This window comes from Mirounga leonina, unplaced genomic scaffold, assembly GCF_011800145.1.
Source record: "Mirounga leonina isolate KUSES-001 unplaced genomic scaffold, KU_Mleo_1.0 Mir_125, whole genome shotgun sequence".
NCBI lineage: Eukaryota > Metazoa > Chordata > Mammalia > Carnivora > Phocidae > Mirounga > Mirounga leonina.
Window position 1 is genome coordinate 12,351,883 of NW_023270305.1, and position 23,157 is coordinate 12,375,039.

The 23,157-nt window shown below is 39.8% G+C and overlaps 1 protein-coding gene and 1 long non-coding RNA gene across 7 annotated transcripts in view; one reads left to right on the forward strand and one right to left on the reverse strand.

Annotated features, from left to right (window-relative positions):
- LOC118007651 overlaps positions 1 to 7,640 on the reverse strand; it is a 59,358-nt gene extending 51,718 nt beyond the window's left edge. Inside the window, exons 1-2 of the long non-coding RNA XR_004678458.1 lie at positions 7,541 to 7,640; positions 6,311 to 7,127 (exon numbers count right to left, since the gene is read on the reverse strand). This is a non-coding gene — a long non-coding RNA (uncharacterized LOC118007651). The remainder of the gene's footprint in view (positions 1 to 6,310; positions 7,128 to 7,540) is intronic.
- Positions 1 to 23,157, forward strand: part of NCOA1 (nuclear receptor coactivator 1) — a 179,979-nt gene that overhangs the window by 154,500 nt on the left and 2,322 nt on the right. For all 6 annotated transcript variants that reach the window (XM_035000690.1, XM_035000691.1, XM_035000686.1 and 3 more), the window contains 5 exons: positions 3,753 to 3,854; positions 6,073 to 6,475; positions 10,078 to 10,252; positions 15,711 to 15,894; positions 20,593 to 20,682. In XM_035000690.1, the coding sequence (XP_034856581.1) occupies positions 3,753 to 3,854; positions 6,073 to 6,475; positions 10,078 to 10,252; positions 15,711 to 15,894; positions 20,593 to 20,682 (954 nt within the window). The remainder of the gene's footprint in view (positions 1 to 3,752; positions 3,855 to 6,072; positions 6,476 to 10,077; positions 10,253 to 15,710; positions 15,895 to 20,592; positions 20,683 to 23,157) is intronic.

Below are 23,157 nucleotides of genomic sequence, written 5' to 3' on the forward strand. Positions count from 1 at the left end.
CTGTCTCTCTCTCTGTCAAATAAAATCTTTTTTAAATAAATAAATAATAAATAAATTTAAAAAAATAAAATAAATCCCTTGTCGGGGTGCCTGGGTGGCTCAGTCGGTTATGCATCTGACTCTTGGTTTTGGCTCAGGTCATGATCTCAAAGTCATGGGATCAAGCCCCATGTCGGGCTCTGCGCTCAGATTCTCTCGCCCTCTCCCTCCGCGCACGCACGCTCTCTCTCTCTCTCTAGTAAATAAATAAAATCTTAAAAAATAAATAAAAGAGGGGCTCCTGGGTGGCTCGGTCAGTTAAGCGACTGCCTTCGGCTCAGGTCGTGATCCTGGAGTCCCCGGATCGAGTCCCACATCGGCCTCCCTGCTCGGTGGGGAGTCTGCTTCTCCCTCTGACCCTCCCCCCTCTCATACTCTCTCTCTCTCATTCTCTCTCTCTCTCAAATAAAATAAAATCATTAAAAGTATATATAAATAAAAGAACTCCTTGTCAAGAATTTACACGGTGGCTAAATTAGGGTTTTCAGTCTTGGCACTATTGCCATTTTGGGACAGACAATTCTAGTTATAGGGGGCTTTCCCATTCATTTAAGAATGTTTAACAGCATCCCTGACCTTTACCCATTGGATGCCAGTAGCAACCTTTCCCCAAGTTGTGCAGCCAAAAGTGTCTTCAGACATTGCTAAATTTCTCTTGTGGGGCAGAATCATCCCTGGTTGAGAACCTCTAGGCTAGATAATCATCTTTTAGGTTTCCTATCTTGGACTGATGTTTCCTATCAGTCCTATCAAGGACTTCTTGATAAGGCATTGAAAAAAAATCCATTCAGACAGACAAAATGTCAGCCAGCCCGAACTCTGGGTATGTGTGTGTTTTATATGTGTAGGCTGAGTTTGTACTGTTCACTGGCCACAAGCCCCACATTTCCTTTTATAATACAAGCCTTTTGACCTGGCCTTTATAGACTTTTGAATTTATGTCCCCAGCTCTGAGGACTCCTGACCTCTCTCTCTCCTCCCACTGACCAGAAGTCAAGATTTCCAAGGAGTTAAAGGATATGGTGATCCTTTTGGGAAGACTTCCTAGGAAGAATAGAACTTGACCTGCTTGCTAGATAATGAGTAGCATTTTAGTGATCAGAGAGAAGAGGCAGGTTAGAGTGAGACAGCTGTATTATACAGCATTAGTCAGGTTGTACACAGAGGAGAAGGGGGAAATGAAAAGAATTATTTCAAGAGCAGAAATAGATAAATTTTTCTTTAACAGAAAGTGCTTTAGAATAATTTCTTCTACTTCTAAAAATAGCCTAAATAGGCTATTTTCTAAGGTTGTAATTTATTTCCTAAGGTTATTTTCTCATTTTTACTACTTCTCCAGCATCTTTCCTCCATCCCCACCCATTTCATTCTCACGTTATCTCACAATCAAAGAATATATAAAGCTGTAAGTTTGGAAACCCAACTCCCACTCACTCCCCTGGCTATGTTACTTCTCTTCGTCACTGAGATTAATGTATTTTCCCCTATCCTCATTGCCTCGTCTTCTGTTTCTAGACTTGCTGTACTTTCTGCCTTAAGTTAACTCTACCATCCTTCTTGCCACCTGGCATTCTCATCTTTCAAGGTCCCATTGAGTGCACTCATACTCTTGGTCCCTGCCTTCCTGCTCTTGGCTAAGTGCCTCGTAGATGTCTGGATATGCAAGTGTAGCACTCGTAGGTGGCGCCCTTCTGTATTGGCCTCTGCCACTCAACAGAGAATTCCTGGAGGACAGAGATTTGCTCACCTCTGTAGCCTTCAAACCTTATGTATTACCTTGCATATACTTAATTTTTTGATAAATCTTTGTAAAATTAATGGTTTATTTAAACTTATGTCTGTGGTCTGTAGAATTTAAGAAGTACGTAGATTTTTGTACTTAAGAGTCCCTTTGACTTATCTTTTTTTTTTTTTTTTTTTAAGATTTTATTTATTTGAAAGAGCGTGAGCATGAGCCGGGGGGAGGGGCAGAGGGAGAGGGAGAAGCAGGCTCCCCGCTGAGCAGGGAGCCCAACATGGAGCTTGATCCCAGGACCCTGGGATCGGGACCTGAGCTGAAGGCAGACCCTTAACTGACTGAGCCACCCAGGCGCCCCAAGAGTCCCTTTGACTTTTAAAACCATAATGTTCATATCTTTATTTTTTAAGCGATTCTGAATGTTCTATCCTATTCCATGAATGCCTGAAAGTTTTAATTTTTACATTTATAGTAAAATGAGCTTTTCCCCAAAAAACAGTTTGTTTTCTGATCTGATGGGAGTCAGAAAATTAATGAAACCAGAATTAAGAATTGAGCTGTTTGGAGATGGGAGATTTAATCACTGCTCACAGCAATTTGGATTCTTTTATAAAACTTTCACAGTCTTTCTAGTTTGCATCTCATATATTAAAATATATTAAATGTATTAAAATATAAAATATATTAAAATATATGGAGTGTTAATATATTTATTAGTAATTTATGTTATAAAGTACCATATAAATACAAAATAGGATTGATATTGTTATTATCTCTCTGAACAGTTTATTCACATCAAATGATTGAGCAAGAAATTCTTTAAGCTATAGATTGTTTATCAGGAAATATCACTTCCCAGGATGCTTGTTTTGTTACCTGATGAAGCTAAGGCATGCCAATGCCCTGAAATTCTAAGCCTGATACAGACAGCATCTTCCAAACTAGTGTTCCATACAAAATTGTTCTAGGAGATAAATGTTAATGTGTGTCGGGGCAAAAAAAAAAAAGGTTCGTGAAAACAAGTTGCATAGTATATCCCCTTCTTGAAGATCCACAGTGTGCTTTGGCCAATTAAAGTCTCATAGAATTACTGCAGTAAAGAAATCTGTTTCACCTTGTGTAACCCATCATTTCCAATACTTAATACAGCACAGCATGCTATTTTCCTGGCACATCTATTAATATCCTGCAGAACAGTGTTCTTTAGAACACCAATTTGGGAAATGCTGGTCTAAAGTAATTACTTCTTCTAGTTAAATAAATAGTCTATTTTCTCAAACCATTTGTTTCTTACATAATTCTCCCCAACGAATGAAATCATGTTGGATTTCCCCAAATATGTACCCATCCGACAGTCAGCCTCCAAGTGAGAAGTACCTCAACTTTTCCATTAATCTTCCAGACCTTTGTAGAATGTGCTCTATTACGTACCTACTTTTATACTCAGAGTAGTTTAAGTTGTAGGGCTGGTGTTTCTTTTCTCTCCATTATTGTACTTATCTGAAATAACTAAGTATTAGCATGATTTTAAAAGTGTGATAGATGGGGGTGCCTGGGTGGCTCAGTCGGTTAAGCATCCAACTCTTGATTGCAGCTCAGGTCTTAATCTTAGGGTTGTGGGTTCAAGCCTCACATTGGGGTCCACACTGGGCGTGGAGCCTACTTAAAAAAATAAAAAATAAAAGTACAATATATGTATGTATGTGTGTATATACCTATGTGCATATATATATGCACATGTGTATGGATTCTGCTTTTAAATGCTCTGTCCTATTTGGTGTGCTATAGGCAGGAAATATTTGATAAATGTTAGGAATTGCCAGCCTTTTGACAGATAAACATGGGAAATAATCTTACTAAACCTGTAATACTAAAACTTGTTAGTAATCAATAAAAAGCTTGTGTTACTCTGTAAGGGCCAAAGTATATGTTTGTATGTAGAAATATGGTATCTCATTGTTCCATTTTTCTCTAGTTGATCCACCAAAATCGGCAAGCTATCTTGAACCAGTTTGCAGCAAATGCTCCAGTTGGCATCAATATGAGATCAGGCATGCAGCAGCAAATTACACCTCAGGTAATGTGAGAGGACCAGACATTGTTAGTACTTCTCTAACCCAAGCTGTGTTTCTTAAAGTGTTGACTTGAGTGTCCGAAATGATCTGTGAATTGATCTTTTAAGGTAGTAGTACAGCTTTCTTCTAGAATGAATTTATAATCAATTTGTGATACCCCTTACTGATATTTGATCTAAAGCCAAGAGTCCTTTGTTTGGTTTTATTGGTGGTGTTGTCATTGCTATTAGATACCAGATGAATCAGTAGAACACTCTTATTGCTATCCTGAATAGGGCCAGTAATAAGACTCCTAGATAAGAAACTGTGTGAATGGTACCTGAAACCTGATCAAAACTCAGTCACATTGCTGAGTGATCTTAACTACCTTGTGTTCTCTGCCTCAGTCTGAGCATGAGCAGTTTCTGTTTTTTATTTATTTTAACAATCCTTGTACATGAAACCAGGGCCATTGAAACTTTAAACACAAAAAGAACTAGATAGCCTTCTAAGTCTTGTCTGGTACTCACTCCCTACTTAACTTCCACACATACTTTAGTATTTTTGTTTCAACCACTTTTTTATGTTTTCTTAACCAAGGTGACACAAAAATTTGAGAGATGAGGAATTTTAGACAGGACTCACACACAAAACTTTTCTCCATAAAATGTATCTAGATGGATTTGGGGCAAAAACAGGAAGCCAACCGTAACCAAAAGGGTAAATATTGACAGAAACTACTGTTAATGGGGGCACCTGGGTGGCTCAGTCAGTTAAGCATCCAGCTCTTGGTTTCAGCTCAGGTCATGTTCTCAGGGTCTTGGGATCAAGCCCCCTGTTGGCTCCACTATCAGCATGGAGTCTGCTTGGTTTTCTCTTCCTCTCCCTTGGCTCCTTCCCCTCTTGCTCTCTCTAAAAAGAAAAGAAAAGAAAAGAAACTGCTGTTAAGCAGCAGATACTGGCATCTTCATGGATTCATACTTGGGTTTCCATGTCTTAAAAATCTCAGTGATTAGCTCATGCAAGGGTAATTAGGTTATAAGGAAATAAGACCCCACTTTTGGAATTCACGTAAAGATGATTTCTATTAGAAAGTCATATGTCACAGTTTCTTCTAGATTGGACTATATCTAGTTGGCAAGTTTAATTTTGAAGGAACTATATGCTTTGATCAGATCCTCAATCTGAATTGAAATTTTCTGAGGAAGGCTTTATTGACATGCCATGTTGCTTTACAAGTTAGATCAAAAAGTGATTTTAACCTAATTTTACTGCTGCTTTTGTCATTCCTAGTATTATAGCTATTAAAACATACTCTAACACCTGGAGTAGTCTTTACTGCAACAATGTTATAAAATAGTTGGTGGGGCCCCCCAGGTAGCTCAGTTGGTTAAGCATCTGACTCAGGTCATGATCTCAGGGTTGTGGGATCGAGCCCCATGTCTGGCTCCGTGCTTAGTGGGGAGTCTGCTTCTCTCCCTCTCTTTCCCTCTCCCTCTGCCCCTCCCCCTGCTCATGCTTTCTCTCTAAAATAAATAAATCTTTTTTTTTAATAGCTGGTTCCATTTATTTCTGTTTATTATTTTATTCTATTTTCTTTTTCTTTTTCTTTTTTTCTTTTTTTAGATTTTATTTATTTATTTGACAGAGAGAGACACAGCGAGAGAGGGAACACAAGCAGGGGGAGTGGGAGAGGGAGAAGCAGGCTTCCCGCTAAGCAGGGAGCCCGACGCGGGGCTCGATCCCAGGACCCTGGGATCATGACCTGAGCCGAAGGCAGATGCTTAACGACTGAGCCACCCAGGCGCCCCTATTTTCTTTTTAAATAACAATTTGTTTGCCTTTGGATCCTGGATTTCTGATTCTTCCTTTTTCAAATGGTATTTGTAGGGTTTTCCAATTGTAAAGATAAAGCATTTTCATTATAAATAATTTGGAAAATACAGGAAAGTATGATGAAGAAAATTAAAATCAACTATAATCACATTTTGTTCATTTAAGTAAAGTGGAACAAATGATCTCAGTAAGAAAAGAAGGGAACTAAGAAACACAGTCAATTTTGGGGAAATGAAAAAGAAAAAAAGTCTCCTAACAACCTAACGTCAGAGAAGTTCGAAGTCATAGTGATAATTGCTACATATTTTGTTGCCCCAAGCTACGAGGCTTTATCCTGTAAGCTTTCCAAAGTAGGTGGTGATGATAACAATATTAATAAGTGAGGATTTGTTTTCTCCTCTCCAGCCACCCCTGAATGCCCAGATGTTGGCACAGCGCCAGCGGGAGTTGTACAGCCAACAGCACCGACAGAGGCAGCTAATACAGCAGCAAAGAGCCATGCTCATGAGGCAACAAAGCTTTGGGAACAACCTCCCTCCCTCATCTGGACTGTCAGTTCAAATGGGGAACCCCCGTCTTCCTCAGGGTGCTCCGCAGCAATTTCCCTACCCCCCAAACTATGGTACAAATCCAGGAACCCCACCTGCTTCAACCAGCCCGTTTTCACAACTGGCAGCAAATCCTGAGTCAACCTTGGCCAACCGCAACAGCATGGTGAACAGAGGCATGGCAGGAAACATGGGAGGACAGTTTGGCACTGGAATCAATCCTCAGATGCAGCAGAATGTCTTCCAGTATCCAGGATCAGGTACGGGGATTGCACCTCATAAGCATACATAACGGCCCCGGTGTTCCAGTGCGCTGATGGGAGTCAGGAGATCGGGGCTCCGGACCCCTCTCTTGCCACTAGTGGTTAAATGGTTGGAGGCTTATCACTCACTGATAGCTAAGATGATTAATCAGGATCCAGAAAGACCTGTCTGATTCTAAATTTTTTTGCATTTTGTCTGCAGGGTACATTCTCTTAACTTCCTTACTTTCTGTCATGGATCCCTGTAAGAATCTTATGAAAATCCACTTCAGACGATGGGTTGAAGTACACTAACTCAAAATGTGCATACAGTTTTTTCATTATGTTGGAGACTTGGTTTTTGATAGTTTATAGGGGGATGACCCATCTTTACAAAGCGTCTCGGCTTCTCAGTGGTGTCCGCACTCTTAGCTGCTTAAGTTGAAAGCTCGTCCTCTGCAGTGTCAGGAACTTCCTGGTTTCCAGAAGGTTTTTCTTTTTTAATCTTTTGTTTGCATTGTCTCTCTTCCATTCTCTTTGTCCTAGGTGATGATGTCCTTTTAAATTTTACTTCTGTCACTTTCAGATTCTGATGGGTAGTGGCAATAAAACACATTTGATTAATCCACGATGTTTAATCAAACTTTGATGCAAAATTAATGGCAGATTCCTGGGGAAAAAATTGAAATAAATCCCTTCATTTTCTAAATGAAAGAAAAAGTAAATTATAAGTCTGCCTAAAAATGAATTTCCATGAGAAGACTGCTATTTGACTTGAATAAAATGCTGAGGATACATAGAGATTTTTTTTTCACATAGCAATATGCTTATCAACTTTGACAGCCAAATCAATTTAGACTTTCATTCTGGTGGCAACAGGTGCTAAAATCCTTTGACTATTAAATTAAGTTACCCAGGGAGACTTGTGTCAGACAGCACCAGAATTTTCTAAGATCTTTTACTCAAAATTATGTCACATCACTTCCTTTGTCCTCAAGACAATGAAGTCATCTTTGGCTGGTTTATATCGCTGACACTATCTGTATGGGGAAGAAAAGGATTATAAATTCATAGTTTAATTACATTATTGTCTGAACCTTTTGAAGGCCACTTTCATGTGTCTTACGACTTCTGTATGCAGAGAACTTGACAAGGCTTTTTCACTTTATTCTAACCTGCAGAAGTACTTCCTCCAACATTAGAAGACCTGAAACAAACAAAAAAAATGAAAGTACATTGAAGTATAGTTTTCAAAATTATCCAGACCATGCTGCGTGGAGAGGGAGTCCAAAAGGAACCAGTGGTTTCCCTCAGTTGAGCCCATGGAGCTGGGAGTCCAGGAAAGCCAGGGCAACTCGAGGTCTCAGGGCCCAGGACCAAAGAAGAGAGAGAGCCACAAGGAACTGCAGGGATGTGCACAGGGTCCCACTCAGGGTGTGTGTGTGTGCGCGCGTGCACACGCGCACAAACCAAGGCCAGGGAAAACCACCTGGAAAGATAATGGGGAACAATCTGCAAAGTTCGCACAGGGCCAATTTCTCTTCCCACCAGCAAGAATAGAAAACCTCATGATTCATGGGGTGTCAAGTAAAATACTCATAAGTGTTTTGTCTCAGTAGCAGCCAAAATAAGCCCTAAACTTTGCTCTTGTCTCTTAAGGTACAAGACCCAAAAGAATTAAATTGTCTCCATGTAACCAACCCAGACAAAGGTTGAAAATATTTAAAGACCTTTTAGGGGTGTCTGGGTGGCTCAGTCAGTTAAGCATCCAACTCTTGATTCCAGCTCAGGTCATGATCTCAGGATTGTGAGATTGAGCCCTGCGTTGAGCCCCGTGTCAGGCTCCACTCTGGACATGGGGCCTGCTTAAGACTCTCTCCGTTTTCCTCTGCCCTGCCACCCCCTTTCACATACACTCGCTCTCTCTCCCTCTCAAAAAAAAAAAATATATATATTTAATTTATATTTATAAATATATATATTTTTACATATATATATAATTTTTTTTTTTAAGGACTTTTAAAAATCCAGCACCTAACAAGGTAGAATTCACAAGGTCTGGGATCTGGTCTTTTTAATTACCAGGCATGCAGAGATGCAGGATAATAAAACCAATAATGAGGAGAAAACTCTGTCATCAAAACCAACCCAGAAATCACACAAATGATAAAATGAGTAGATGGGACATTGAGACAATTAAAAATTATACATTTATTCCATATGTTCAAAAAGCTAGAGGAAAGCTTGAACATATTAAGTCAAGGACAACATAAATAAAACCAAAATCAAACTTCTGGAGACAAAAACTATAATGTCTGAGATGAAAAATATACTAGATGGGATAAGGAGATTAGACATTACAAAAGAAAAAATTAGTGAACTTGAAGATACAACAGTGGACACTGTACAAAACGAAATCAGAAAAAGACTGAAAAGATGGCAGATTTACTCCAAATTGATCTTATAATTCAAAGCAATCAAAATGTCAGTGTGCTTTTTGGAGAAATTGACAAGCTTCTCCTAAAACTTCTATGGAAATGCAAAAATTTATATGGAAATTTATATGGAAATGCAAAAAAAAAAAAAAAAAAACTGTAGCCAAGACAGCTTTGAAAAAGAAAAGCCAAGTTGGATGACTGTCGTTTCAAAAATTACCATAAAGTCACGTCAATCAAGACAATATAGTATTAGTACAGGTGTGGACATACGGACCACTGCAACAACCTAAAAATCCAGAAGTAAATTGTTAATATTATGGCCATTTGATTTTTAACACAATTATATCAATAGCTGCTAATAAACATCATTCTGCAAAGAAAGGAACAAACTACCAATAAATTCTACAGAATGGTCGAACCTCAGAAACATTATCTAAGTGAAAGAAGCCAGACCCAAAAGATCTCATATGATTACATTTATATGAAATTGCCCACAAAAGGCACACTTAAGGAGACAGAAAGCAGATCCATGGTTGCCTGAGGCTAGGGGTAGGAGAGAGGATTGACTGCAGACAAGCACAGGGAGACATGCGGGGGATGGAAATGCCCAAACTGCACTGTGCTAATTTAGAGCACAGCTCTATAAATGGACTAAAAAATCATTGAGTTGTGCAGTTCGGTGGGTGAATTTGAGGCTGTGTAGATGATATCTCAGTAAAGCTTAAAGAAAAAGGACAGGGAAAGAAAGAAGAACCCACAGAGATGACTGAGGCATGGACAACAAAACTCTTCTCATTTTTCATTTCACACAGGTGTTTGCCTTGCCTTTTTCTAACTTATTTTATTATGCAAGTAATCTGTCGTATATGTTCATGTATGTTTTTTACACTTAAAAATCCATGTAAGCAAAAAGAATAGAAAAAAATTATACATAATCCTGGTACCCAAATCAATATGTTAATGAATAGAAGGCATTCTTCCAAACTTATGTTTACTTTTCTGTCTGTTTATACTGAAATTTCCTGCCTTATTTTGAAGAGACTGAAATGTTTTCCCTACTCTATTGAATAGGCTATTTCTAACTATATTATGACAGAGCCTCGTGGGGGCGGGGTGGTTCTCTTTTATGGGAATAATAAATTTATAGTGTATTCACATAAATTAATTTGTGTCAATTTGCAGGAATGGTTCCCCAAGGTGAGGCCAACTTTGCTCCATCTCTGAGCCCGGGGAGCTCCATGGTGCCGATGCCAATTCCTCCTCCTCAGAGCTCTCTGCTCCAGCCAACTCCACCCTCTTCTGGGTACCAGTCACCAGACATGAAGGCCTGGCAGCAAGGTGCAATGGGAAACAACAAGTAAGTAAGTTTTTATATATGAGCATCCCTGATCCCTGCAGCACATAAGAACAGTCGTGCCTTCACAATCAAAATGGAAGAGTATTGGCTACTGGCATTTGCAAGTTGATGGAACTGAATTTTATGTGATAGCAAAGAGAAATAATGACTTCTAAATCCTTTAAGTTTCAAGTTATTTCTAAGGTAAATTTGTATGTGTACAGTGCAGGAAAGTGATCTAGTGGCCCCCAACCTTCCCATCCCACCGCCAGCATATCTGAAGAACTTGATCAACTCCTGTGTGTAGCAGAGCTTCCCTGGAACAGATACAGAAATGGGTGATTAAAAAAAAAAAAAGTGTTCTTTATAAACACACTTAAAAATCCTAAAAATTTAAAGCAAGAATGGCTAAATATCAGAATTCACTAGGGCCTGAACAGCATGTTTGAAAGCAACAGCAGAGGTTTTGAGACTTCTCAGGCTGTTCTGCCTCAGCCAGCTTTTTGAATCTCTAGAATTTCAGTGGCCTCATCTTGCCCATTCTGCTTAGAATTATCTCACTAATGTCATTTTCCCCCCAAATCCTGGCTGCTGAACTTTTCACACTTCACTTGAGTTTTATAAGGCTTTTAATTAGGTTGTGTCTTGGTTCTAATGACAGGGAAGCCGTTTGATCTGACAACATAATAAGTAAGGCAGTTAAAGTTGAAAACTTAAGACCATATTCTCCTAAAGTTCACTGAAAGGTGAGAGGAAATCTTCCCATTAGAGAACTGTGTAGCTCTCAGTGAGGACCGTGTGTAAATTAGGTAGAAATGAAACTGTCTATATGACATGCAAGAAGAATTTAGTCTCCTAATATGTTCTAATCCCAGCTTCCTAAATTCACTTTAGATTCCACGGTCCATGATTATCGTTATTGCCTTAGAGACACTCTCCACTCCCTTGCCCAGCTCTCCCTCTGTTGCACTTGGTCCTGGTAGCAAAATGCTCCCTAATGAAATCCAGCTAAACTCTAGCTCCATACCTGCATCTAAGCATTTAAATGTGTCTTGGAAAAAACACAGTCCTCCTGACAGGTCTGCTCCCCTTTACAGTTAAATTCTCTAAAAGACTCTAACGATTATTCTCTTTCTCTTGTTGACCAGTCAGGCTTTCATCCCTACCACTTTACCAGAAGTAGTCTTGTCAAGGTCATCAGTGTCCTCTACAATGCCAAATGCGGTGATTGTTGGTAGCATTTGACATATTTGAGCATTTATTCTTTCTTGAAGCTTATTCTTCATTTAGTTTCGGGAACAACTTTCTCTCTTGAGAAAGGTAACTCTCATCCTGTCTCTTAGTGTCCTCTGCTGGATCTTCCTCATCTCCCTGAGCTCCATTTGAGGGCCTCAGAGCTAATTCTGTCTACTTGCTCCCTTGGTTATGCTGTCTACTTTACAGCTATAAATGCCTATCCCGATGTGTATGACTCCCCAGTTTAAATCTCCAGCCCAGGGACGCCTGGGTGGCTTAGTCAGTTAAGCGTCTGCCTTCAACTCAGGTCATGATCCCAGGGTCTTGGGATCAAGTCCCTCATTGGGCATCTTGTTCGGCGGGGAGCCTGCTTCTCCCTCTGCCTGCCGCTCTCCCTGCTTGTGTGCACTCTCTCTCTCTTTCTCTCGGACAAATAAATAAAATCTTTAAAAAAATAAAAGAAAATAAAGTCTGTAAATCTCCAGCCCAGACTTCTCGCCTGAACACCATACTGTACGTACAACTGCCTAATCGACATCCCACTCAGAAGTCTAATTAGGCATTTCAAGCTTAACCTGATAAAATCTGAAGGGGTATTCTCCCCCAAAACCTGCTCCTCTCCTACTTTTGAACAACGGTGAACAACAACTTCATTCTTCCAGTTATTCAGAAGAAAACCTCTGTCTCCTCTCATATCCCACATCAGACAGCCCATCAGCAAATCCTGTCAGCTTCTTAGCAGCTCTCACTTCTTCCCTGCCCCATTTGGATATTTTAGTGCCAGCCACCATCATCTTTTTCCTGGTCTGTTGAAGGAGCCTCCCGTCTCCTTGCTTCCACCTTGCTCCTCTGCAGTGTAATCTCCACGTGGAAGTCAGAGTGATGCTTTTCAAATGTGAGCAGTATGGCAGTCCTTCACTCACAACTCACTAACTGACTCAGAATGGAGTATAGGGCCTGTGAAGCCCACATAATCTTGTTCCTGGGTCCCTTTCTGACCTCAGCTGCTATTCCCATCACTCAGTCTGCACACTGGTGTCTGTTTATTCTTCTGTTCCTCACATGTGCCAAGTACATTGCAAACTCAGGGCCTTTGCGTTTTTAAATCCCTCTGTCGGAATGTTCTCCTCACTGTAGCCACATGGTTTGCTCTCACACTTCAAGTCTCTCCTTAAATGTCACCTTATTAGACATAGATATTAAATGTCACCATATTAAACTTCCCTGACCATCATTTCTAAAACAACAGCAGTTTCCACCCCCTCATCCCTTTTTTCCCTTCTGTATTTCTCTTCATAGTCCTTACCACCTGACATATTGTGTGTTAGTCCGTTTGTTTGTGGTCTGTCTCCTCCAACTAGAATATAATCATCCTAAGAGCAAGACTTTGTTTTTGTTTACTTGGGTATGTCCATCCTTTAGAACAGGTGAGCACTTAATGTACATCTGTTGAGTGAATGAGTACAAAAATTCCCTGTCCTACCTCAGTCACTTCTTGGGTTCAGATTCAAATGTGGGCTTCAGTTTTTGTTGTACTTTGTTTGTGTAAACTTTGACTTAGCCAAATCATTTGAAAAAGAAAATAGTTGTCACCAAGTCTCCAAGCACTCACACTTGCTTACTTGCTTCATTAGTCAACACAGGCAACATGCATTTTGTGGCAAGCTACCATAGGGAACTGGGTCCAACTGCCCTTGCTGTCAAGTTACCAAGAGTCCAGTTGGTGACAGCAGTAAACGGAGAGAAGTAACACGTGAAACAAAGAATCATTTAGTAGAATGATGGAATAGAGTTCAGAGACTGTGTAATGTAATTCTTTTTCATGATCTCTCCGGTGGCAAGAAAAATAAAGGGTTAAACCAAACCTCTTTGTCCTGGAACAGTGCACATTTGTAATACTAGTTGCTAGGGAGTCTGAGCGCTTATTAGCATTTTAAAGGCTAGGAAAGCCTGTTGTTTAACCCTTTGTTTTTAGACTTACATGACCTGGAGCACCTCCCTGCTTGTTAATACCTCTAATACCTATGGAAGCCACTTCAGGCGGAAGTCTTCATCCTTACCTTCCCCCTCCCCACCATGATTTAGGGGCTTCCAAATACCTGGTGCTAGTGTAAGAAACTGTAGTAACTGCTATGGGGCTAACCAAGAAAGCAGAGGGAGGGAGAATTTCTTTGCACATTGGGCCTAAGGTGCCGGTGAACCCCATGGTCCCTTCTGAGACCTAGAACAGTGATTGATGCTGCAGAGGGCTTGGTCTTCTTCCCATAATGGAAGAAACTAAAATGGAACTATTGGCAAGAGCAGTTTGAATGAACTTAAGCTAATATAAGTCCCAAGAATAAATGTGAAAAGAAATTAAATCCTAAACTTTTTTCACTGAGTATGACATCATTGCAGTCCTTGAAGCTTCTGCATGCATTAACTTAACATAGCCCTGAGTTGAGCCTCCACAGTGGGGATTTATGGATCAGTTAACAAATGAGCATTGTCTGGGGCAGAAATGTTCTCATTAGAAAATGGGCAGCCAACTAATAGGTTTTTCCTCACCTTTAGTTGTGGGGACACTGCCTCACGAGCATACACACTGTACAGACATTAATGGTTCAAAGATGTATTATTGACCATTTCCTAGGCATATAATTTTCTTTGAGCATTTGTGTTTTATAATTACTTGGGGAAAATTTGCTGCTTTTCTTCAGACATGATGAATAGGCTGTTTCTCAGTCTGTTAATTTTAGCATGATTACCTTAATCTACCAGAAACTATAAATGTCAGTACATCCTGTTTACCTCCCAGGAGCTAGCAAGGAATAGATAAGGAATAGATAAGTCACTGATGGGGTAAATAATTTTTAGAAATCAAATTCTCCAGAATTAACATTAAAATAGGTAGAATTCTATCAGTAGTTTATTGTTTAACAACTGCTAATCTTAAAACATTTGGTGTTTTGTAGAACTTCTAAAAGACACAATTCATATCATTTTCCTTTAGATGTGTATATCTGTATCATATAGAATTTGGGAGTTCAAATACAAAGTTTCAAGTTGTATTTACTTGGAGGTTATTCCATATTGTTCTACCTACTAAGAGAAACAGTCCAAACTATACCAATGGTCCAGAATGAGGCCATAAAGAAGGAAGTTTGTAAAACAAGCCCTCTGAAAAACATAATTGCCCTTGCATTTTGCTTCTGGAAAAGACATAAAGCCACCTTCTGGCCTGAGAAGACCTTTGGAGTCTTTATAAACATTACATTTGCCAAATAAAAATATCTGGTTATATTCCTCTTAGTTACAGCATAGTGAAAGCAACCAGAAGCTGAATCCTTGAGAAGCGACAGCAAGCTCTAGAACATTGAATAAAGGCCCTTGAGTCTTAATGTGCATAAATAGTTAGAAATGCGACTTTCTGTGCCCACCCTCAGAAACTGATTCACTAGGGCTGGAGTAAGGCCTGGGAGTCCCAGTTCTCAACGAGTCCCAGGGAATTCTCTTCATATGGTCTCTGGACTTCCCTTAGAAAAACATTGGTGTAGATACCAGAAAATCTATAAATAAGAAGCAGTCCAAACCTCATCAGTTGACAGCACTGAGTAATAATAACCCATGTCCGTAATTCACTCATTCACCAGATATTTACTGAGTGCTTGCCACGTGTCACTTATTCCTAGAGACAAGGAATGAGTGGAACAAGATAGTACTGTTCACCTTAAGTATTAAGTCTAAGAAGATGTATAAGCAATCACAGTATAAGAATGCCATCTTTGAATCATTGATTCCTTTGTTAATTCATTCAGTGAACATTTATTGAGCATTGATATATAGCCCAGGCATTTTGCTTAAATAGAACATTCTTGGTTTATGAAGATAAAATAGTATAATAAATTTTAGAATGATTTTGATTGTTAAATGAGTATAGTACAGTTATCTGGAAGATGTACTTATGTGGAAAAGTTTCTTAATTATTCAGCTAATTGGAACTTAACAACTCTGATACCAGGCCAGATAATTGTAACTTAAAACGAGCTCTTTGTAGTATTAAATCCTTTGGGCAGAGTTCAAAATTCCTCTGAATTACACTCAATTTCTATATATTGTAATAAGATAAAGTCTTAACACGTAGTTTAAGAATGTAAAATCTTTTCTTTGGAATTGTATCTAATACTCAAGAAACAGAGTTCAGTCACATTGCCCCCGTGTTCACGATCTGTGGATGTAATTGGGATTGTTTTTGAGTTAACAGTGTGTTCAGTCAAGCTGTCCAGAACCAGCCCACGCCTGCGCAGCCGGGCGTGTACAACAACATGAGCATCACCGTGTCCATGGCAGGTGGAAACACAAATGTTCAGAACATAAACCCAATGATGGGCCAGATGCAGATGAGCTCTTTGCAGATGCCAGGAATGAACACTGTGTGCCCCGAGCAGGTAAGTGACACAGCTGGCACACTTGCTGCCCACCCCCCAGACCACACCACAGGTCATTCCTCCGGGGAAAATCAGGTATGTTCAGTTACTCGTCAAAAATAACCACACCGTCCAGTGATGCGTGTCAGTTATTTCTCAATAAACTAGGGGGAAAAGACGCACTTCTTTATGATTTCCCACTATCTTTTGATAATTACTACCTCTTAGATATCCGATGGAAATTTTGACAGACCTTGTAAGATTTTAATCTCAAGAGATTTTATTGTTTTAGATTTTTTTTTTTTTAAAGATTTTATTTATTTGAGAGAGAGAGAATGAGAGAGAGGAGGGTCAGAGGGAGAAGCAGACCCCCTGCTGAGCAGGGAGCCCGATGCGGGACTCGATCCAGGGACTCCAGGATCATGACCTGAGCCGAAGGCAGTCGCTTAACCAACTGAGCCACCCAGGCGCCCTTGTTTTAGATTTATTATAAAATGATACAGGGGCACCTGGGGGGCTCAGTCAGTTAAGCATCCGACTCTTGATCTCGGCTCGGGTCTGGATCTCAGGGTCATGAATCCAGGCCCTGAATTCAGGCCCTGAGTTGGGCTCCACGCTGGGCATGGAGCCTACTTAAAAATAAATAAATAAAATAAAATAAAATGATACATATAATACATTGGCTTGTAACTTACCCCTTTATATTCTGAACACATTTTCTTCACTTTTCCCTTTCATTTCAGCAAACATTTATTCAGTACTTACTATATACAAAGATAGCTCTGTGGGAGATAATAGTAACAAGTTGGGGAGACACAACATAAACAAAGGATCAGTTGACTAATAGGACAAAACCGCTGCCTAAGAGACAGACCTCCATGGGACCGTACATTTTATATCAGATTAGGGGTATGTGCAATTCACTACTGAGGGTCTGAAGGAAAAGCCACGTGATTAGGAAAGGCTTCTTGGCAGGTTTGCCTGAAGAAAGAGAATAGAAAAAAACATTCAGGACTGGTTGCCACAGCATAACCTAGGCAAGGGACAGAGGTTGAAAAGTCTCATGGATGTTAAGGGGACCTTGATACTATATTTAAAGCAGAATTTACGTGGTAAGCTTTTTGGGGACGTTGCAAGCCATCTAAATGTTTTAGAGTTTATCCTGGAGCCTCCTGAAGATTTTTAAGGATGGAATGACTAAATTCAAAATTATATTTAAGAAGATCATTGGAGTACCTCCCTGTAGTTAGTGTTCTCATTTTGAGCAACGACAAAGTAGACTGTGCTCATGTAGCCATAATTTATAACGTCTTAAAAACATGTAGACTCTGATTACCTTTTCTGTGGGATGCCTTTTTGATGTGAATTTTTTTAGAAAACTTTCTGTTCCCCAGATATTATGTAATAAGTCCCTAAGGAGTTTAGCAGGGAAAAAAATCAACAACTTAGTGATTCATTTCTTATAGCAAAATAGAAGACCTAAATAGTATTGTCTGTTGTCCTTGTTCTTATTATTCAGTTATTAGAATTTTTCACTACCTCCAGCAGATTAAAATAATAAAAAATATAATGAGTTAGGTAAAAGAATATTACACTTAAAGCGTAGTTCTTTTTTTTTTTTTTTTTTAAAGATTTTTTTATTTATTTATTCATGAGAGGCAGAGAGAGGCAGAGGGAGAAGCAGGCTCCCAAGGAGCAGGGAGCCCGATGTGGGACTCGATCCCAGGACCCTGGGATCATGACCTGAGCCAAAGGCAGACGCTTAACCATCTGAGCCACCCAGGTGCCCCCCTAAAGCGTAGTTCTTATTTAGTTGGGTCTTGCTTTCTTATTCAGTTCGACAACCTGCACCCTTTATTTGGAGTGGTTAGCTCACTGACATTTAATGTGATTCTTGATATGGTTGACTTGAAATATCTCATCTTTTTTGGTTTTTTTTTGTTCCATCTCTTGCCTTTCTTTGTTTAATTGAGCATTTTAATGCATTTTATCTCCTTTGATGGCTTATTAACTATATATAACTCCATTTAGTTATTTTAGTGGTTGCTTCAGAGTTATAGCATACATCTTTAACTTATTGTCACATACCTTCAAGTGCTATGATAATCATCTCGTGTATAAAAACCTCACAGCTGGGCGCCTGGGTGGCTCAGTTCGTTAAGCGACTGCCTTCGGCTCAGGTCATGATCCTGGAGTCCCGGGATCGAGTCCCGCATCGGGCTCCCTGCTCAGCAGGGAGTCTGCTTCTCCCTCTGACCTTCCCCCCTCTCATGTACTCTCTGTCTCTCTCATTCTCTCTGTCTCAAATAAATAAATAAAATCTTTAAAAAAAAAAAACCTCACAGCTGTTTACTTCCATTTCTCCCATCCTGTGCTGTTACCATACATGTCTACTTAGGTCATATACCCCACGTACTTTTACTTTAAACAATTACATATTTTTTTTAATTTTAAGAATGTATGATGACTAACATAACGTAATAAAATAAAATTAAAAATAAGTAAGACAAAACAAAACAAAAAAGAACGTTTATATTTACCTGTGTAGTGATTTACAGTGGTCTTCATTCCTTTGTGTAGATCCAAAGTTCCAGCTTGGTATCATTTTCCTTCTGCCTGAAGGTCTTCATTTAGCATTTCTTATAGTTTGCCGCTGCTAATTCTTTCAGCTTTTGTATGTCTAAAAAAGTTTTTGTTTCCCCTTCATCTTTGAAAGAGTTTTTTCCCTGAATTTTAGGTTGACTTTAGTTTTAGCTTTCAGTACTTGAGAGAGATTGCGCCGCTGCAGTATTTCTGATGTGTTATCTGCTGGCATTTTCTTTGTTCCTCTGTACATGATTGATTTTTCTCCCACTCTGGCTGCTTTTAAAAACGATTATTCTCTTTGTCACTGGTTTTAAGTAATCTGATTACAATATGCCTTAGTGATTGTTTTCATGGTTCTTATGCTTGGAGTTCAGTGAGCTTCTTGATTTATGAATATATAATTTTCATCAAATTTGGAAAACTATTGACCATTGTTTCTTCAGATATTTTTTCTGTCACCACCCATCTCCTTTCCTTCAGAGACTCTTAATTACACACGCACACACATATTATTATATTATATTATATTATATTATATTATATTATATTATATATACATAGTTGGCCACTTGAACTTGTCCCACAGCTCACTGATTCTCTGGGTTTGTGGATTTGGGGGGGAGGGGTACAAGGTCAGTTGGTTTTTTTCTCTGTGTGTTTCATTTCGGATAGTTTCTATTGCTGTAGCTTTAAGTTCACTAATCTTTTTCTTTTCTTTTTTTTTTTTTTTGCAATGTCTGTTCTGTTAATTTCACCCAGTATATTTTTCATCTCAGGTATTCCGCTTTCCTCTCCAGAAGTTCAGTGCAGACCTCTTTTATATCTTCTGTACCTCTAACACGTTTAGCCTTTCCTCTTATCTTCTTGAACATCCAGAATATGGTTCTTGTAATAACTGTCTTAATATTCGTGTGTGTCAGTTCTATCATCTGCATCATTTTGGGGTTGGTTTCAATTGATTGACTTTTCATTATAGGTCATATTTTTCTGCTAATTTGCATGACTTGGTAATCTTTTATTGGGTGCCAAACATGTGAATTTTACCTTGGTGATATTCCTACATTCTTGAGCTTTATTCTGGGAAATGGTTCAGTTACTTGAAACAGTTTGATCCTTTCAGGTCTTGCTTTTTTGTTTAGTAGGACCAGAGCAGTATTTAGTATAGGGATCATTTTACTTTACTACTGAGGCAAAGCCTTTCTAATATGCTGCCTGATACTATATGAATTTCGATGTTTTCCACTGTGGCTGGTTGGATCAGGACCTATTCCCAGCTCTGTGTGAGCTTTGGGAATTATTCCATCAGCAGCTTTTCCGGTGACTCTTTCCTCTGCTTTGGGTAGTTCCCTAAAATCCATTAGCAGATCAGTACTAAGTTGCAGACTCGAGGGGACCCTCTGCAGCTCTTCAGAGCTTTCTCTCTGCATAGCTCCCTCTCCTCTGATATTCTGCCCTGTGAATTCCAGCTGCCTTGACCATCTCAGACATCCAGCTGCATCATCTCAGCTCAGGGAGCCTGCAGGGCTCTGCCAGGGTTTCCTGTTCCCACTCTGGCTGCAGCCTGGAAATTCTCTGGAGACAGTAGGCTGAGGCAATTGTAGGACTCACCTCAGTTGTTTCCTAGCTCTTAGGGATCACTCTTCTTCATTGGGTTTGTCCAATGTCTTGAGTGCCTTCGTTTCATATATTTTATCCAATTTTTTCATTGATTCAGGCAGAAGATATACCTGATTGCTATTACTAAATCTTGGCAAGAAATAAAAGTTGTTTGTTGATTAACTTTTGTGTGTGTGAATTTAACTTTTTATTGAAGTATCATATAAGAGTATACAGAAAAATATACAACTCCATGAATTTTCACAAACTGAACACATCTTTAAAGCTACCATTCAGATCAAGAAACAAAACATTATCAACGGTACCCCCGAGGTTCTCTTCATGCTCCCTTCCGCATCCCTCTTCACCCTTGCAAAGGGAACCACTGTCCTGACTTATAACAACACAGTCAATTGCTAAGCTTTTTATTTCTGCTGCACCCCTATTTTCTGTCAGTGAGATTATTTTTCATTGAAGAATTTGGTCTTCAACTTAAACAACTAGCTCGTAATTTGGTCTTGTACTTATCTTTAATAGATAAATGATCCAGCACTGAGACACACAGGCCTCTACTGCAACCAGCTCTCATCCACTGACCTTCTCAAAACAGAAACAGATGGAACCCAGGTCAGTAAGAAAATTTAAAACCCAGAGCTGCCAAATGTACTCTAGATACACAGGAAACTTTGTTTTAGCATCGTGGTTAAGAGCCTGACCTTGGGAGTCAGACCTGGGTGTGAGTCCTGGCTCTGCTCTTCTTAGCTGTGTCCTCCTGGACATGTTAGGGAACTTTCCTGAGCTGCTACTTAACCAAGAGAACTAATAAGATACCTGCTAATAGGATTGTTGAGAGGGTTAAATGTGAGAAGTTTTCAAAAGGTTTAATCCAGTGGTAAAACAGGATAAAGGGATCACAAATGGTGGCCACTAATTGTTATATAGTAAAGAAGCACAGTTCTGAAACTCATGTGTAATCAAAGTACCTCAAGAGATCTCAGTAAATTCAGACAAAATAGAGCATCTGCTGTTACTCTGCCTCCTTTTAGAAGTTTGTTTCAAAACAAAACAGATAGCAAGGCTGGCCACTTTCCTATATTAACCTAAATTTAGAGATTTGGGATGTTTGAGTTCACTTCAGTAACTTTGATTTAGTCTTTAGTCTCTTAATAAATATATATTTTTAAGATACTTTACAGGCATTAGGGTAAGGTGGAGATACAAAGAAACATGAGACATGTTTGCCCTCCAGGTGAACTGTGGGGAGAAGTGAGGAAGGGAAGTTTCATTTGTGAAATGCTTATAATTTGCCCAGCACTGTGCTAAGCACTGTGCTTTATCTCACGTAAGCCTCACTACGACCCTATGAAGGAAGTAGTATTCGTTTTGTTCACAGATGAAGAAACAGACTGTGAGATTTAACTACACGCACAATTCACAAAGCTAGAAAGTGGCAGAGCTGAGGTTCAACTCAGGTATTTCTAACACCGAAGTTCATGCTCTTTCTGCCATACCACTTAGGTCCTCTTGAAAGATAGAACATGTAGACATATACACATTGTCACATAGCCAGAAGAAGGCAAACTCAAATTTATGTTACAAGTAACAGGAACCATAGTATTCAAAGAAAGGAGAAAATGCTGTGAGGGTCAGAAGAGCATTTCCACAGGAGCTGAACTGGACCTTGAGGACAGTTAGCAAGGCAAGGTGAAAGAGAAGGTGTCAGAGGCTGGAGGAGGGAATGTGCTTGCAAGTCTAGGGGACCGTAAGTAGAGGGCACGGAGACAGGGCAACAGTAATGTCTTAGCATGGTCCTGGGAAACCAAATCCACTGAAGGTAAAAATAAGATTTTATAGGAATTAAGTTTGGTAAAATAGATTGGGGCAGATTTCCAGGAGCCTTGAATGCTAAACTCAGGGGTTTGGATTGAGTCCTACGGATGAAGTGTCACCCTCAGGAGGAGCAGTGTTGCAGTCAACAGCTCAGGCTTCATCTTGAGGAGGAAGAGGGACAGGAGGAGCAGTGAGCAGCCTCCTCAGGAGGAGGAGGACCAGCTAGCGCCATGTCCGTAGTTGGAGCCAGAGATAGGATCTGAGTCCTGTGAGGGTGAAGAGGGGATTTTGTGATGGGGAAAATGAAGTCTTCATTAGGCGGCTTCCAAAGTCTCACTCCTGCAGAGACATATACTGGGCAGCTTGGCAAATTAATTAAAACTAAACAACCGAGTTTTAAAGTTCTGGAGCTCTGAAACAGCATTTGGATTGGTATGAAAACTGTCGGAAAATCTTACGAGGTTTGGACTCCACTCACACCACTCTTCTCACCTGGCAAATCGTAGGATTTGTGTTCGTCTTGCTTTGCCTGTCTGTGAAGGTGTGGCCATATCTGAAGTCCTTTGAGGTCTGGTCTAAGGCATCCTGTTTTTAAGTAGCAGTTCAAATTGGCTGAAGTTTGGTTTGATCTTTTCCATTTTTTTTTAAATTTCAGAATAGACTATCTTAAAAGCATTCTTTTTAAAGAAGCAAAATTTTCTCTCTAGTTCGTTTGATCATGCCTTTATTAAGAATGTTTTTTAAGTGTTTGGGGACAGAAATACCTGGTGCTTTGCCCCAGTATTTCATATGTTGAAACACATAAACATGAAATTTTACATGCTGTTATTTTTCTTAGTCCGTCAGTGCTTAAAAGCCCCATAGCTTGTGCTTATGCCAAGTTGCAGTGGCAGAGCCTTCTTTCTGTTGTAGCCCGTCAGGCAATCTCGGTTGGCTCCAGTGGTTTTGTAGTTGCCAAACAGGAGCTTGGGAGTGAGACAGGTATACAGGAAAGGAGAAGGAAGAGAACCAAGGCGGAGGGTTCGAGGAGGATTGAGGACTACCTGTATTTGGAGAACAGAGATGGGGAAGAGGCAAGACAGAGAGAACAGAATATAGAGAAGCAGGAAGAAGGCTTAGTAGGGGGATTGTTGACATGGAGAGAGAGGAGGGGTCAGGGCCAGAGCTCCAGAAGGAAAAGAGTAGGAAAGAGAAGTTAGGAACAGAGAGGGGGAAGGGCACAGGGATAGCTAGTGAATAGACTCAGAGAGTTGGTGTATGTTAGTCGCACAA